Source organism: Moschus berezovskii, chromosome 2 (assembly GCF_049115385.1).
Source record: "Moschus berezovskii isolate FMDL1 chromosome 2, NW_MosBer_1.0, whole genome shotgun sequence".
Lineage (NCBI taxonomy): Eukaryota > Metazoa > Chordata > Mammalia > Artiodactyla > Moschidae > Moschus > Moschus berezovskii.
The window spans coordinates 1,033,454-1,050,136 of NC_142461.1; the positions used below are offsets into that span (position 1 = coordinate 1,033,454).

A 16,683-nucleotide genomic window follows, 5' to 3' on the forward strand; every position below is an offset into this window, starting at 1 on the left:
TGATCCCTGGGTGGGAAAGATCCCCTGGAGGAGGGAACGGCTATCCACTGCAGTCTTCTTGCCTGGAGGGATGGAGGAGCCTGGTGGGCTACAGTTCACGGGGTCGCAGAGTTGGACACGGCTGAGCGCCTTCACTTTCTTTCTTCCACATTTTGCTTATGCACTCATCTGTTGATGGAGATCTGCGTTGTTTCCACCTTTGGGGCCAGCTGCTTTTATTTCCTAGTCCGATGTAAAGCCTGCACGGACCTCGTGAGGAACGCAATGCTAGCCCATTTTACAGATGGGCTGAGGTTCAGAGGCTGAGGACTGAGCAGGGGTCACACCGCCAGCACTTGACCCTGCTGCGGAGGAGCCTGAGAGGCTCTGCCCCGCGTCCCTGTCCTGCCCCCACTGGGCAGCTGCAGTCACGGTGCAGCAAGTGCCCCGGCTGCCTCTGGCCCTGCGCCAGCCTTGCCCCGTCCTGACGCGGGTCTCCCTAGGTGGGAACTCCCTCCTGGACTATGAGCAGGTGCTGGGGCCCCAGCACCTGGAGTACGACGTGGCCCGTCAGCCTGGGGAGCGGGAGATCCGCTTCTATGTGGAGGGGCTCAGCTTTCCCGACGCTGACTTCTTGGGGCTGGTCTCCCTTAGCGTCAGCCTGGTGGACACCAAGGTAGGTGCGGTGCTGGGGGTGGAGACGGGGTCGGGGAGCTTCAGGGCCCAGCTGGAGGCTCCAGGGCTCGGAGGCTGCGGGCCAGGGCTCCCGAGGCCCGATGGGGCTCCCCGCGGGGCCCACTGAGTCCCCATTCTCCCCCCAGACCCTGCCTGAGGTGCCCCTCTTCACAGACACTGTGGCCTTCCGCGTGGCCCCCTGGATCATGACCCCCAACACCCAGCCCCCCCTGGAGCTGTACGTGTGCAGGTGAGGCCTCATCCTCCCGCAGCTCTCCCGTAGCTCTGGACTCCCAGAGACGGCAGCGGAGCGCGGCACCTGGCTTGGTCCTGCACCCTCGCCGGCCGGGCTCACCGAGGCCCCCACGGGCACACCTGGGTATGGGACAGCGGTGAGCTGGCTGGGCCATCAGCCCGCTGACTCTGAGCAGCCAAGGCCCCAGTTGTGGTCGCCGGCTCCAGCTCCAGCTCCCCATCCTTACCCTGCCCTGCCTGTAGCAGTCCCGGAACATCTTGGGTTTATTCCAGGCAGAGGGGCCAGACCCTATTCAGGTTCCTGGGGGCGGTAGCAGTCCCAGCCTCCCTCTGACGGGGCTGTGCCCCTGGGCCTGCCGAGCACGTGAGAATTCAGTTTCCAGGACCGTCTGTGAGCCTTGGCCACACCCGGGTCCCTGGTCCTTCTGCCATCTCTCAGAATCCTCGTCAAGCCCCTGGACGGGCAGGGCAGCCTGGACTGGCACGGCTACTCCAGGGCCCTGCAGAGGAGGTCAGACCACCGGAAAGGCCTGGAGACAACTTGGAGCTTGGAGCTTAAGTCAAAAGGAAGGCTGTGGTCAGACAGGTCTGCTCTGCTGACCTGGCTCACGTGTTCAGACGGGAGGAAATTCTCCCCCCCTTGTCCCCGTGACCTGAGACTCAGTCCCCGTCCCCCTCAGCGGGGCCCCGGGCCCGGGGCCTGCCCCTCCCCATCACTCCCGCCTGACGGGATCTGGGGACGTGGTCCCTCTGTCTCTCGCCCACGAGCCTCTCCAGCGCAGGGACTGTGTCTGAAGCCGAGGGCGGCGTGGGGCCCAGCGCGGACGGCCCCGAGGCCCCTCCGTCTGCCCCCGAGGCTGCCATCTGCAGCCCTGCTCCCTGCCGTCTCCTGTGCTTTGCAGCGTCCTAGACCCGCATGGCTCGAATGAGAAGTTTCTGAATGACATGTCCGATCTGGCGCGGAGAGCCAACTGCAAGCTGATGGTCTGCCCTCGGGTTGAGAACCGAAATGACCGCTGGATCCAGGTGGGCGAGGAGCGGCCCCGGGTGTGGGGGGCAGCCCGAGCCCCGTCCCCCACCCCGGCTTCGGGGAGTGGCCTCTGCGGCTCTCACCCGGCTTCTGTCTCCTTAGAGAAGCTGGGCCAGGCGCCAGGACTCGGGCCGGGCTCGGCCGGGGAGAGCCTTCCTCCCATTGCCTGCACCCATCGCTCGGTGCCTCCTGCTTCCCTCCAGGGGCTCTGGGCCGGGCAGAGCCCTCCTCGGCTGGGTCCCCGAGGGGCCTCCTGCCCACTCGAGGCCTTGGGGAAGGTCCGCTGTCCTGCCCTGTCCTGGGCCTGGGGGCCCTAGCCCCTTCTCAATGCGAGACCGAGGCGGTCACGGTGGCCTTTTTCTCTCGCCCTCCCAGGATGAGATGGAGTTTGGCTACACTGAGGCCCCACACAAAGCCTTCCCTGTGGTCTTCGACTCCCCCCGAAATAGAGGCCTGAAGGATTTCCCTTATAAGAGAATACTGGTAAGCAGCAAAGGGCAGAGTGCAGACACTGTGGGTGCCTGCCCATGTAGGACCTCTGCTCAGTCTTGCCTGGCCCTAGTCCTTCAGGGGCTTCAAAGGGACGCAGGAGGTGGGCTCTGGAGTGGGGAGTTAGGGGGAGGCTTGGGAAGGAGTATGTAGATGAAATGCAAATGCCCCTGTGCTGGGAGGGGCCCTGGTCTCCTCGCAGGGGCTGGGAACAGAGCAGTCGGCTCAGGGAGAGCAAACTGCCCTTTGGAGGGCGCGCCCCCTCAGGGTCCCTCACAGCTCTTGCTTGTGTGCTGGGGCGTCTCTTCAGTAACGGGTATTTTCTGAACACCTACTGCATGCCAGGCCCCACGCTGCCTCCTGGGCCCAGGAGGGCAGCAAGAGCCGCTCCAGCGGCCATGCCCTGAGCTCCAGGCCCTCCCCTCAGCTTCTCACAGTTGCTCATTTAATCCATATGGACGCCTAGGAATGAGCACTATTGCTGCCCCTCTTTACTGAGGCTCAGAGTGGTTAAGCAGCTTACCCGAGGCCACATAGCTAGGTAGCAGCAGCACCAAGATGTAGAACCAGAGGGACCACCTCCACAGCCCCTGCTCTTGACCGCTAGGCTAAACCGCCTTCTGAGGGGGTCCCTGCCCCGGAGCGCCTGTCTCTGCCTGTTTACCAGCGCCCTCCCCCACCGCCAGGACAATGCCTGGGTGGGCGCTCCACTAGGGATGCTCGGGCGCTCCTGGGCACACAGAACAGGGGCGTTACCCCACCCTAGAGGGATCAAGGTGAGTCCCCAGGGAGGTGCCAGTGAGCCCTGCAAGCTGAGTCTGCATCAGCAAAGGGCCTGACCCCAAGCCTGGGCTTGACCCGTCCATTGTATTCCCACTGATCTCTGCTCTTCCCTGGGGGCTCAGATGGTAAAAACTCGGCCTGCGACACAGGAGATTCGGGTTGATCCCTGGGTGGGGAAGATCCCCTGGAGGAGGGCATGGCCACCCACTCCAGTATTCTTGCCTGGAGACTCCCATGGACAGAGGAGCCTGGCGGGCTACAGTCCACGGGGTCGCACAGAGTCAGCTGTGACTGAGTGACTAACACTGCCTTTCTGGCCTGTATTGTTTCCTTTCTTCTGCTTCCTTTACGTTTAATTTGTCGCTCTTTTCCTTCCTGAAAAGGGAAATGAAGATTTTTCAGCCCTTTCTCTTCCTAATGTGTTTAGAGCTGTGTCATTCCCAAGACAAGCTGTTTACTGGCATGCCCACGGGTTTTAACGTGCTGCGAGGTTATTACCTCTCACTTCAAAATACGGTGTAATCACCCCTTTGACTTCTTCTTTGACCCACAGGTTCTTTACAAGGGTGTTGTCTCATTTCCATACATTTGAGATTTTCTACTTGTGGCTCTGTTATTGGTTTGGGCATTGCTTACCAAGTGAGTTTATCTTTAAGCCTTTTATTTTCTGTTGGAGAACAGCTGATGAGCAGCGCTGCGTCCATTTCAGGCAAGGTGGCTCAGTTGTGCACAGGCATGAATCTATCGATTTTTGGGGGGGTGAGTTTCAATAGCACAATGCTCAGGGCACGGGGAGGCCCCGTGAAAATCGAATAGAGGTTGTTTTTAGGGAGTAGATTCCCGCAGGAGCACCACGTGGCCCCGACCCCAAGAGCTGTCTCTCCCTGTTCTCATTGCCCCCTCCCCCGGGGCTGGGGTGTGGGTTTTACCGGTTCTCCCCTAGGGCCCTGACTTTGGATACGTGACCCGGGAAATCCAGTTCACTGGTGTTTCTGGCCTTGACTCCTTCGGCAACCTGGACGTCAGCCCGCCAGTCACCGTGGAGGGCAAGGAGTACCCCCTGGGCCGCATCCTCATCGGCAGCTGCCTCCCCAAGTGAGAAGCCGGGGAGTGGGGAGCACGGGGTGGGGACTCTGGGGGCCCCGGGGCATGCAAGGCGGCCTCTACCCCACCCCCACCAGACACAGACAGAGCTCTCCAGTCTGAGAAGCGGTCCTGACTTCCTGCATGGACTCCTAGAATCAAAGACTCCGGGGACTAGAATCTTAGATCAGAAAGCTCACAGAATCTTTGGGAAAAAAAACTAGTGGCCCACAGTCTTCTGACCTGCCTAGAATTTTATGGGCATAATTAGTCACCAACATTGCTGCTGTTTACTTGCTCAGTGGTATCCAACTCTTTGTGACCCTGAGGACTGTAGTCCACCAGGATCCTCTGTCTACAGGACTTCCCAGGCAAGAACACTGGAGTGGGTCACCATTTCCTTCTCCAGGGGATCTTCCTGACCCAGGGATTGAACCCCAGTCTCCCGCACTGGCAGGCGGGTTCTTTACCACTGAGCCAGTGGGGAAGCCGAGTCGCCAACGTTAAACATATATATATATATATCGGGAACCTTCATATAAAAAGCAGATTTCTGGCTGCTTTTGAAACATCAGAAGAGCAAGGAGGTGATATATATCCAGCACAGAAGCAGCAATGGATCCTTTGACTTCTCTGGGGAGGAGATAAAATAACTGTTGTCCTAGCAACAGTTGGAAAGGGTGCAGGCGTCACCACGTGGCTGCAGTCAGGATACCTGGGTGACAGGTGATTTGATAGGTCCTACCCTGGGCAGCTGCCATCGAGCAGGAAACAAGGTATTTAGGGTTTAGGGCTCCAGACAGATGACAGTGTCTGGGAGGGTCCCCAGGGTCCCCACCCAGCCTGCGGGCAGTTGAAGAATGGGGTGTGCAGCCCAAGGATCCCAGTGTAAGCCCCTGCTTCTGCCTAAAGACTGAGCCCACGCAGGCCCCGGAGGCTGCCTTTCCCTGTGCGTGGGGTTGGCCTGGAGCCCAGGTGTGCCCCAGCTTGCCTCTCCAAGCCCTGGCTATCTCGTCTTGGGCCTGGAGCAGCCTCAGTTGCTGAGGGAAGGTCCCCCAGCCTCAAGTGGTGACCTTGGCAGCCTCAGCGTTCTGGGTCAGGTGAGGCTTCCTGGTGCCAACCCAGGTGTGAAGCTGGGTGCCCAGGCTGGGTGCCCTGGGCTGAGGTTGGCCAGGTCTGGAGGAGTCCATTCACCTTGCTGGTGACTCAAGCCTGGCACTGCCCTGGGCCGGATCCTGCCCACAGCCCTAGGCGCAGAAGGCCCTGGATGTCTGGGCAGTCATTCTGTGCTTCCCAGAGGGATCGAGGGGAAGACACACAGGCTCTGAACATCCGGTGCGCCTGGGTTTGAGTCCTGACTCTGCCACTCACTGGCCACATGATTTGGGGTGTATCACCTAACCGGTGCCTACCACAGGGCCTGGCACCTTGTAGGTGCTTGATTAATTCATTTAAAAATATTTATTATATGCCTACTATATGCAGGGCTTCCCTGGGGGCTCAGTGGTAAAGAATCTGCCTGCAATGCAGGAGGTGCATTCGCTCCCTGGGTGGGAAAGATTCCCTGGAGGAGAAAATGGCAACCCAGTCCAGCATTCTTGCCTGGGAAATCCCATGGACAGAGGAGCCTGGTGGGCTGCAGTCTATGGGGTTGCAAAGAGTCAGACACGACTTAGCGATTTAACAACAACTGTGTGCCGGGCACCGTTGAAAGTACCGGGGATAAATCAGCTACATTATTAAATGAACAAAACTATTTTATACTTCATTCCTCAGTTTCCTCATCAGTGAAATGGGATTATAAAGAAAAAATCCCTGTCCTATGAGTCTGGGTAAACTCCGGGAGTTGGTGACAGGGAGAGCTGGCGTGCTGCGGTTCACGGGGTTGCAAAGAGTCGGACACGACTGAGCGACTGAACTGAACTGAAGCTGTATAATAGCTGTTCCTGGGGATAAAAGGACTCAGGTTAACCACCTTCCAAATGCTTAGATATTATTTAGCTGGACCTCTAGCAGTGGATCTGCCTTGAAGCAGGTTGGAACTCAATGGATCAAAGTTATTGATCACCTACATGCCATGAACATGTTGCTTTACCCAGATTATACCCATTAATTCTTACAACAGCCTTACGAGGTTGGGATGACTATGATCCCTATTTTCCAGATGAGAAAGTTGAGGTTTAGATAAGAGAACACACTCATTCAGGGCCTGGCACCTGGAGTAGGGTGAAGCTGGGTGCCTGCATCTGTGAATTCAATAAATCTGTATTGAGACTTCCTATACGCCAGGTCTGAGGCCCAGTGCTGGGGATTAAAAAAATGTTCTAGAAAGTCCCAGGCCCAGAGCAAGGACCCCAGATAGGAAGATGCAGGGTCTCCAGCACATTTGGGTCCCACTCCATTGGCCATCGTGTTGAAAACCAGGAGCAAAGCTCTTGGTGGACAGATGGGGCCCTGAGGCTCAGAGAGGGATAGCTACCACTTAGGATCACACAGCAAGTCAGCCAAATAGTCAGAAATCGGATTTCCTCTTTGGACTCCAAATGAAAATTTAACTCCAGGCTGCCATCCTATGTTCCTATCTTGGCTTCTGACCTTAGCAGTGAACAAAATGGACAGGCTACACACATTCTAGCAGAGAGAAACAGACAACAAGCCGCCATAATAAGTAAGTAAGTCAAATACAGTGTGAGAGAAGAAGCGTTGGTGAGAGGCTGACATTTCCCTGAAGGAGACGAGACGTTCAAGATGTGGCTGTTCGGGAGGAGAATGTAAAGGAGTGCAAAGACCCTGTGGGGGATGTGCTGCAGACGCTGGAGACCAGCAAGGAGGCCAGAGGGGTGGGGCAGAGTGAGCAGAGGGTGTGGGGGGTGCGGCCAGAGGGCTCGGCCAGGCAGTTTAGATCACCACCTGGACCTGGTACTTGCACACACCTCACAGGGTCATCGCGGGGATTAAACAAGATGCCGAGTGTGAGGAGCCTCGGGCAGATGTGAGTGGGGGCTCAGCAAAGGCCCTCTCCTCTCCTACCCTGGGTTCCCCTTGCTCTGCGCCTCACATTTTAAAAAGATCTTGGGACAATTCTGCCTCCTGGTGGCAGCTCTGATGTGGCTCAGAGACCAGGTCTGATGCTTCCTAGAGCGGGAGTCATGCGGCCCACCCCCGGTCCCAGGCAGAGGGCTGCGGAGTCCCAAGGAGGGACAGGCTTAGGTTAGGGTTCTGCCCCGCTTCCCCCTGATTTGTTTCTGATTCCTGCTTTCTGCTCATGAATAATTTCTGAAGTCTCATTCCTTTCCACCATCTCACTGTTTTTAAAGAGGTCTTTTAAAATTGCCAACACTATGTTAAAATAATAGATACACAGGGAAACCATTGTCCACGTTCCAGTCCCCCAAATCAAATCGACGTCATCATGAGTCACTGCAGGTTGGGTCCCCCTTCCAGATCTGTCGGTGACACACTCAAGTTTCATAGACTGCGGACTCTTGCACAGCTGCCCGAAAGACTTCATGCATTCACAAATATGTTTGAGCATCTGCTCTATAAGAGGTGCTGGGGGCACAGGGAAATACAGGCTTTTTGGGAGCTTAGTGAGATGCCGGACAGCAAACGAGATGTCCAGTCTGCCAAACAGCACCAAGGACCACGAAGAAAAATAGAGCTAGGGAATGAGTGGAAGGGTCGCTGACATTTCCAAAGTCCACGTAGACAAAGAAGGCGACCCTGGAGTTAAACACGAGGAAAGTGAGAGACGGGCAGCACGGGGATACGCTGGACTCGGCAGGTGGGGGCGGCTTGCCAGGTTCTGGTTACGCTGGGACCCGAAGGCTGAGGGCCTGGAGAGGAGCTGACCCTCCCTGCGTCTCGGGAGCTGAGATGATGGTCCTCAGTTCTCTCTGGCAGAGGGAGGGCTCGTGTTTGCCTCTGTTTTGTGGGCAGGGGAGAGCACCTCGGGGTGAGGGAGGGACAGACTCTCGCGTGGTGCCCAGGATGGACAGTCCCTGGAAGCAGCTGGAGATGGGGGCCGGGACGCGGGGACCAAAAGAGATCCGTTCAGAGGGCTGACGGAGGCCTGGGCGGGGCTCGGGAAGGGCCTGCAGCACGCTGGCATACGGCAGGCACGAGGGGACCTTGTGCTCTCCCCCTGGCAGGTCTGTCGGGCGGCGCATGGCCAAGGTGGTGCGGGACTTCCTGGGTGCCCAGCAGGTGCAGGCGCCCGTGGAGGTCTACTCTGACTGGCTCTCTGTGGGCCATGTGGACGAGTTCCTCAGCTTCGTGCCCACCTCCGACCAAAAGGTAAGTCCCCCCTCCTCCTGCCTGAGCCACCCCTGCCCCACCCTGACCCAATGGGTTGGGATAAGGCAAGGCCACCTGAAACTAGGTCATGACCTCCGTCCATAGAAAGCCTCAGGTCAGACACCCTTTGGGCCAGGTGATGTGCATTGGGGTGGGCTTCCTGGAGGAGGTCAGAGCCCAGGTCAGCAGGGCACTCATTTTCTGACAACTCAAGTACCCATTTTCACACTTACTGGGTATTTGCTCTGATCCAAACCTCTCAGCTAAGACCCAGGAATGACACTGGTAATAATTGGTAACATTTACTGAGCTCATATTAGGTGTACATGTCTTAATGTATTTAATCCTCTAGCAACCCAAGAAGAGGGTACTAGTATCATTGCCCCCATTTTATAGATGGAGAAACCGAGGCTCAGAAGGGTAGTTAACCAGCAGGGTGAGATTTCCAGATGGCGGGCTCTGGACCAATATGTCAGACATTCACTTCCTTACAGAGGTGACCAAGGAGGGCACAGCCCACAAGGGGCAGGCAGCCGGGAGGGGAGGCCTCCTAGTGACCAGTGGTTGAGTTTCTTGGTGGACAAAATGGGGAAGGGCTTCCAGATGAGGAGAAGGTCACGGAGAAAGGTCTGGAAGTGTGGCGTGGCTTGGAGGATCAGAACCTCAGACAGTCCTCTGTGGCTGGTGGGGGAGGTGGACAGGGGAGCGCCATGTGCAATGTGGCCTGGGAACCCAGCTCCTCCTGAGTCGGGGGCTCGTGCCTCATGGGGGGGACCTGTCCACCAAACCACTCTTCCTCCTCTGCCAGGGCTTCCGGCTTCTCCTGGCCAGCCCCAGCGCGTGCCTCAAGCTGTTCCAAGAGAAGAGAGAGGAGGGCTACGGGGAAGCAGCCCAGTTTGACGGTGAGTACCAGAGAGCCCATTACCCCACCAGACCCTGCCTTCCGGCTGCCAGCCCTGGGCACCGCTGATGCCCATCACGGCCAGGTTGGGCTTACAGGCCCTTTGTCTGCCAGCTCTCAGCTCAGAGTCCATCACTGATCTTCCCAGCACCCTCTTATGGGAGCAAAAGCTGGGGGCTCTCCCTTGCTTGGGCCGGGGATGGAAGCCAACGGCCCGTGGCTTGCCCCAGGCATGGTGGCCCCCTCCAGCGCGGGGCTGCTCCTGGCCACAGCCCAGGAGGAGAAAGAAGCAGGAAGCTGCGGGCCCTCCCTCATGCCTGTCTGCAGACACTTCCGCCCTCCTGCCCAGTCAGATCACCCGCCTTTCTCTGTACCCCCTTCCACGGAGGAGGAGACTGTGGCTCAGAGACGAGAAGTGGCTTGCCCAGGGTTATGCAGCAGGGAGCGGGAGAGGTGCGGAGCCAGGAGGGCGCTCGGGGCCTCTCTGTGGATCCCCCTCTACAGACCCAGTGGGCCCCCTGAGCATCTCTGCCTTCCCCACCATGGATCTCAGTGTTTTCCCCTGGGGCATGGAGCACTGGAGGGCACGTGGCACAGCCTTCAGCAAGGGCAGGTCTGGATTCAGAGCCTGGCCCTCCGCTTGCTGACTCTGGGATCAAGGATGCGTTCTGCACCTCCCTGTGCCTCTGTTTCCTCCTTCTGAATGCAGTGTGATAACCAGCCCGATCCAGCATTGCTGTAATGATCAATCAATAATAAATATAACAGGAGGCTCAGAGCATGGTGGGTGCTCAATAATGGTGAAAAAGTGAAAGTGAAGTCACTCAGTCGTGTCCGACTCTTTGCGACCCTGTGGACTGTTGCCTACCAGGCTCCTCCGTCCGTGGGATTCTCCAGGCAAGAGTATTGGAGCGGGTGCCATCGCCTTCTCCACAATAATGGTAGCTGTATTGTAGTTATTAGGCTTCTCAGGTGGCGCTAGTGGTAAAGAACCTACCAATGCAGGAGACGGAAGAACCATGGGTTTGATCTCTGGGCTGGGAAGATCCCCTGGAGGAGGGCATGGCAACCCACTCTGGTATTCTGGCCTGAAGAATCCCACGGACGGAGGAGCCTGGCGGGCTACAGTCCACAGCGTCGCAAAGAGTTGGACAGGACTGAAGCGACTTAGCATGCAGACACATCGCAATTATTTAGGCCCTCCATGAGCTCAGGAGTCCTTTCCCAAGGATCTTATAATCCATCACCAGGATTTACTTGCAGCCAAACCTTGGCCCCATCAGGGTTTCCAATTCCTGGTTTTCTCTGTCCTAGCTTCAGACCCTGGGGCTGGGGTGGAAGAAGCTTGTGGCCCAGGTTATTCGGCTCAGGCCCAGGGCGGCCTAAGCACTCGCTGAGCCCGCTCCAGTCTTCTTTCTCTTGCAGGGTTAGACCACCAGGTGAAGAGAAGCATTAATGAGATGCTGGCAGACAGGCGTCTCAGGAACGACAACCTCCACGCACAGGTGAGGGGATGGAGGGGGGAGCGGCCCCGGGAACCGCTGGGGTGGGGACGAGGGCTTCCGCTGGGACCCCCGACTCTCCCGGGAACCGCTGGGGCCTGTGGGCAGCACGGGGCCTCTCTTGGGAGCCCACAGTCTGATGGAATAGACGCCGCCGTGCTAGTCTGACGGGGGCGACTTTGGTCCATTCTGGGGAAACGATGGGCTTCTATGGAGTAACGCTGACTCCCCCAAGTGTTGTGAGACGAGAGAGGTGCGGGTCTGCGGGGGTGAGGGGTGGGATGGTGGGGGTCCGGGAGACTTAGTGAGGAGATGGGGTGGGAGGAGGCCCCAGGAGTGGGGGGCTCATGCCTGCGTGTGCCCGGCACAGGCTTGGCACAGAGTCCACGCAGTCAGCGTGCGCCAGGCGAGGGCGTGAGCCTGGCTGTGGCGGGCGTTGGCAGCAAGCACTCGGGGAAGCAGAAACCTCCGGGGCGCAAACCCCAGGCCCACTGCTTCCCCGCTTTGTGCCCTTGGGCAGGGCACTCGAGCCTCAGGGTCCCGTCTGGGGTAGCAGGGGCGGAGAGCTGTCGTCAGGCTCACACCAGCTGAAGGGCGCAGGGGGCCTGTGTGGGGGAGGCCTGAGCTAAAGGGCTCAGCTGACGTTGCCCCTTCCCGGCTCCCTGGGCGCCGGGGCCTCTCCCCCACCCCCAGAGGTGCATCGATTGGAACCGGGAGGTGCTGAAGCGGGAGCTGGGCCTCACCGAGCGGGACATCGTGGACATCCCGCAGCTGTTCTCCCTGAAGGGCGCCTACGCAGAAGCCTTCTTCCCCGACATGGTGAGGGCGCCAAGGGAGGTGGGGTTCCTTCTGCCCTGGGGGCCCAGGGCTCCTGGTGGGCAGTCAGTCGGGGGTCCGGCGGGGAAGCCCTCCCTGTCCGAGGGCCTCCGCAGGGCTCACCTTTGGGGGCAGATAGAGAGCATCTCCATCAATAGTTCCCACCAGGGTGACTTTGCCCGCCTCGGGGCACTTTGCCTAATGAGGAGGATGCCACAGCCTCTGGTGGGTGGAGGCCATGGACAGCCAGACACCCTGCGGTGCCCAGGGCGGCCCCAAGACGGGGCACTTTTCCCCTGAAGATGGAGAGCGGGAGCCTGGTTTGGGTCCAGTGCTCCAAGCTTTTGCTCGGGGGCCTTGGCTGCCTGTCCTGCTCCCCATGGGCACCCTTGCTGTCAGTAACGCGGGCAGCTGAGCAGCAGATGAGCCACTGGGATCTCATGGCGGGGGCCCCTGCTGCCCAGAGTGCCCCTCAACCCCCTGGGAAAGGACGCGGAGGCATCGGCAACAGCGGGAGACCCTCCCCCTTCATCCTGGGGCCTCTCGCTCGAATCCCTGTCTCTGGACAAGCCAAGGACGGGGCGTGAATTGTGAGCTTCTGATTGGATTCAGGCAGGACCGTGTTCACTCCTCACCCCTCGCTGTGGGCTCCCTGTGGAGCCTCTGGAGACAGGCCTTCACACCCTCGGTTCTGCTGATATTTGGAGCTGAAGACTGTCTCTGCTTGTGGGGGGGATGTCCTGTGCATCGCAGGATGGTTGCAAAGCACCCCGAAAGGTAACATCAGCCCGGCTGAGAACCGCTGCTCTGAGGTGGTGCTGTCAGAACCTTCTCGGATGACAGAAGCCTTCTACGCCAGTATGACATGGAAGCCACCACGTGTGGCTTCTGAGCACTTCAAATGTGGCCAGTGTGACTGAAGAGCAAATTTTTAAAGTCAGCTCCACTTGTGGCTAATGCCACTGCACCAGGCGTCACACCCCAGAGGTCGGCCTGGCTCCGGCTCTGCTGAGGGTGGGGGGTCCCACGGCCATGGTCGCCCTCCCTGGGTTGCGGCCTTGTCCACACCTGCTGGGAGCGCCCTCCCTGAAACACCGCCCTTTATGGGAATCTCCCGACTTCAGGGAAGGCCCAGCTAGAGGATGCCGGTGTGTCCTTACCGGAGGGCTCTCAGGGAACACTCAGTTAACCTCCCGTTTGTCAGACACGCAGAGAGGCCACTGGAGCACAGAGGTCATTGCCTGGGGTCTCCAGGGAGCAGATGGGTCAGCCTGCTGTCCCCCAAGTCACTGGGGAGCAGGGCTGGGCTGGCCGCGGCCCTGAATGCCAGCCCCCCGCCCTGTGCCCCTCTGCACGCCCCTCTTCCATCCCTGATGTTCCGGCCCGTTAGCGGGCAGCGAGGCAGTGCAGGGCAAGGCCACGGGACTGCCCCCGTCGAACCTCCCAGCTCCACATTGGTCCCGGCGGTGGATGGCCCTGCAGGGCAGGCTGGAGGGAGGGGGGCCGGGGGCGAGGCACATGTCAGACTGCCCACCCGACCCCGAGGTGACCTCGTGAGCCAGTGTCCCCTCTGAACACCATGGACAGCTCCTTGGCCAGCTGTCGGGGCCAGATGCTACCTCTGAGAAGACTCCGCTGCCTACAATGGGCAGGTTTCCCTTCCCCGCGTTAGGGCCCCCTCCAGGGAAGCAGATGCTTCACCGGAGACAAACACAGCTGCCCCTAGGGGCTCCCAGCCCCTCAATGCCCCTGGCAGCCGCAGCGCTACACTCTGGCAGAGGAAAGGGAGCTCGGCACTGGCATGAGTCAGACCTGAGCCACATTTTCAGTCTCCCTGTCCTTCTTACGTTGTTTAACCTGTCCAAGGCATGACCTCGCAGAGAGGCTGTGATGTTTACTGATGCTATAGCTGGCACATGGAGTATCCTCAGGAAACGGTAACAATTACCAGGGCTTCCAGGAACGGCTGAGCACACTGTGTTCTTCACAGAAGCTCCGCACCTGTGACCCGCGCACCTTGTGGATGGGTACTTTTGCTCGACAGGTTATCTGGCAGTTGATGGTAAAGTCTTGTTCTAACAGAACTGTTATCTAATCTTCTGATACGAGCAAAGTGTTGGAGGAAGGATGACTTTTATTGATGTGACGTTACCGTGTATGTTACTGGCAGCCCTGCCTGTTGTTATCATGACTTTTTAAATTTTTTGGCCATGCCGCGTGGCTTGTGGGATCTTAGTTCCCTGATCAGGGATCAAACCCTCACCCCTTACACTGACAGTGCAGACTCTTAACCATGGGGCCGCCAGGGAAATCCCAAGCCCTGCCTGTTATCAACCCTCTCTTCCAACTGTGAATCTGTATCTCTGCTGCTTCCAGAGGCCCTAGTTCCTGAGTGAGGGCCACCCTTGGTGCCCAGGGATGAGAGAGGAGATGGCCCTGGGGGTGGGTCTGCCCGAGCCTGGCCCGAGAAGGGGCCCCAGGTGTAGAGCGGCCCCAGCGAGCGAGGCCTCTTTCTCGCCCCTTCTCTGCAGGTGAACATGGTGGTGCTGGGCAAGCACCTGGGCATCCCCAAGCCCTTCGGGCCCATCGTCAACGGCCGCTGCTGCCTGGAGGAGGAGGTGCGGTCCCTGCTGGAGCCGCTAGGCCTCCGCTGCGTCTTCATCGACGACTACTTATCCTACCACAAGCTGCTTGGGGAGATCCACTGCGGTACCAACGTGCGCCGCCAGCCCTTCCCGTTCAAGTGGTGGCACGTGGAGCCCTGAGCCGGCCCGCCCGGCATCCTCCCGACCCCCAGCCAGGGAAGCCAGCCAGGGCGAAGAGCCTCCACCTGGCCGCCATCCTCGCAGGGCCTTGTGCGCCTCCCCCAAGAGCCCCCAAGTATGCTGGTCACCACGGATACCAGAATACAGGGAGGGCCACCGCACACTCAGCTCCAGAGGGACGGCCCTCCCTCCCGCCTCGCCTCTTCCCCACCCAGGGCGCCCAGAGCTTCTGGAGACGGTCGGCAGCCCCCGGGGTGGCCGCGCGTGCCCTCGGCGGCTGCCCCAGCTTCAGTTGTCCCCTCCTGTTCTGAGATGACTCCCTCGTGTTTGCAGGGTCCAGGCCACCTGTGACTCGAGTAACACCAGGAAGGGGGCTTTGGGGCCGTCTTTCCTTTACCAGCTACTGTCTCCTGCAGGGGACCCCCAGGCTGTAACCTCCCGGCACCCCTCAGCCATATTTACATAGGCAAATCAGGACAGAAAACTCGGCGTCCGTGGGCCTGTTTTAAAAAGAAAAGGCATCAAAACCCCTGTTAACGCCTGCCTCCGTCCTCAGAAGGGCGCTTGTTTCCTGTTTGGAAAGCCTTTAATTACCCATGCCGCCGCTTCCGCCTCAGACAGCGCTGAGGCCAGAGCGAGGAGGCAGGCCCGGCGGGAGCGGGGAGGCCGGCGGGAGGGGGACCCCCGCTTCCACCCCCGCGGCCTCCCAGGCTTTGAAGTCTGGGCTCCAGGTGCGATGCGGCCTGGCTGATCCAGACCCAGCAAGGAGGGGAGGCGCCGACGTCAGAGAGGGTGGGAGGGGCCATTGGGTTATCTCTGCCGGTGCGGTTTAACTTCATTTAATAGCCCTTAATTATTCCCCTCCGCTCTGCAGGCAGTGGGAGGGAAGGCTCCCCCAGTCTCGCAGCAGCTCTGCCACCGGCGTGCGGCCTGGGCGCCCCTGTGAGCTGCCACGGGGAGCTGGCAGCCTGGCCCGGGTGAGGGCTCCGAGGCGCGCGGGGCTGCGGGCCTCCCCGACGCGCAGGGGCGCGAGGGAGCCCGCCTGCCTCCGTCCCCCCGGTCTCGGGGCCAGCTCCGAAGCTCTGAGCCCCTGGTTCCCGCTGGGACTCAGACTCAGCCTCCTGCCCTTTAATCCCTCTGAACTGCGGACCACTGGGCCATCCGCGGCGGCCGCAGACGGCGTGTGAAATCGAGGAAAACGGAGCGGCTCCGCGTGCGAGGCTCCTCCCCTCCAGGAGGCTCTGCGGAGCCCCACTGGCACGCCCCGTCTAACCTGCGCGCCTTCCGCTCGCCGTCTGATGCCCCGGGGCTGAGCCGAGAGGGGAGGCTGCCAAAGGTGTGCAGCCAGGGCTCCGGAGAAAGGGCGGCGGGCGGGCCTTCCGGAGGGCACTGGGGGCCGGCGGCCCTGGAACTGGCTGCTGGGCTGGGGGTGGGGCCGATGTTCCCCCTGAGAATGTTCCAGGTGACCGGTCACCTTCCTTCTGATGAATAAAAATGTCAACACGCATGTCTTCCGGGGCCTGTCTCTTGGCTCCTGTTCTCTGGGCCCTGAGCAGGAGGCGGGGGAAGTCAGCGTGTCTTCCGGGGCCTGTCTGCGGGGGAGTCAGTGTGGTGGAGGCTGTGGGCGGGGGTGGGGAGGGCTGTTTTCAGCTCCACCCACTGTGCCATCAGCTCCTTGGCTCAACTTCCACTGGCCACGGGCAGCGCCTCTCCAGCTGGGAGAGCCCCCAGTGCCAGGCAGGCAGGCTGACTCAGCAGAATGGCTGGTCCACGCCCGCTGCCGGGAGGCTTCCTGCTTTGCTAAGATGGTTATCAGAGGAGGGTGGGTGCTCTCTCTTCATCCCTGTCCCTTCCCGGGCTGTCTCCTCCCTCTCTCGGGCGGGGGTGTCTGTCGGCAGAATGGGACCGTCCCCAGCAGGACTGATGTTCAGGACCACAGGCCACTGTAATTCCCTTTCATTCCTGCCTCGAAACCTACTAAGCTGCCTGGCCTCAGTGGTCTGATTTCGGAGGCCTGAAAATATCCTGCATCCTTGGTGCCGCCTTGAAATGCTCCTTTGACACTCATCCACCTTATGTGAGGTTTGCTGTGGACTAAAAAGAAAAAAG

General features: G+C 59.6%; 1 protein-coding gene across 2 annotated transcripts in view; it reads left to right on the top strand.

Moving 5' to 3' along the window:
* PADI1 (peptidyl arginine deiminase 1) overlaps nt 1-16,134 on the top strand; it is a 42,857-nt gene extending 26,723 nt beyond the window's left edge. For both annotated transcript variants that reach the window (XM_055397067.2, XM_088842927.1), the window contains exons 7-16: nt 483-655; nt 801-904; nt 1,812-1,935; nt 2,315-2,422; nt 4,155-4,306; nt 8,446-8,590; nt 9,399-9,492; nt 10,917-10,996; nt 11,687-11,812; nt 14,341-16,134. In XM_055397067.2, the coding sequence (XP_055253042.2) occupies nt 483-655; nt 801-904; nt 1,812-1,935; nt 2,315-2,422; nt 4,155-4,306; nt 8,446-8,590; nt 9,399-9,492; nt 10,917-10,996; nt 11,687-11,812; nt 14,341-14,574 (1,340 nt within the window). In that variant the 3' untranslated portion in view covers nt 14,575-16,134. The remainder of the gene's footprint in view (nt 1-482; nt 656-800; nt 905-1,811; nt 1,936-2,314; nt 2,423-4,154; nt 4,307-8,445; nt 8,591-9,398; nt 9,493-10,916; nt 10,997-11,686; nt 11,813-14,340) is intronic.
* Nucleotides 16,135-16,683: the final 549 nt, after the last annotated feature.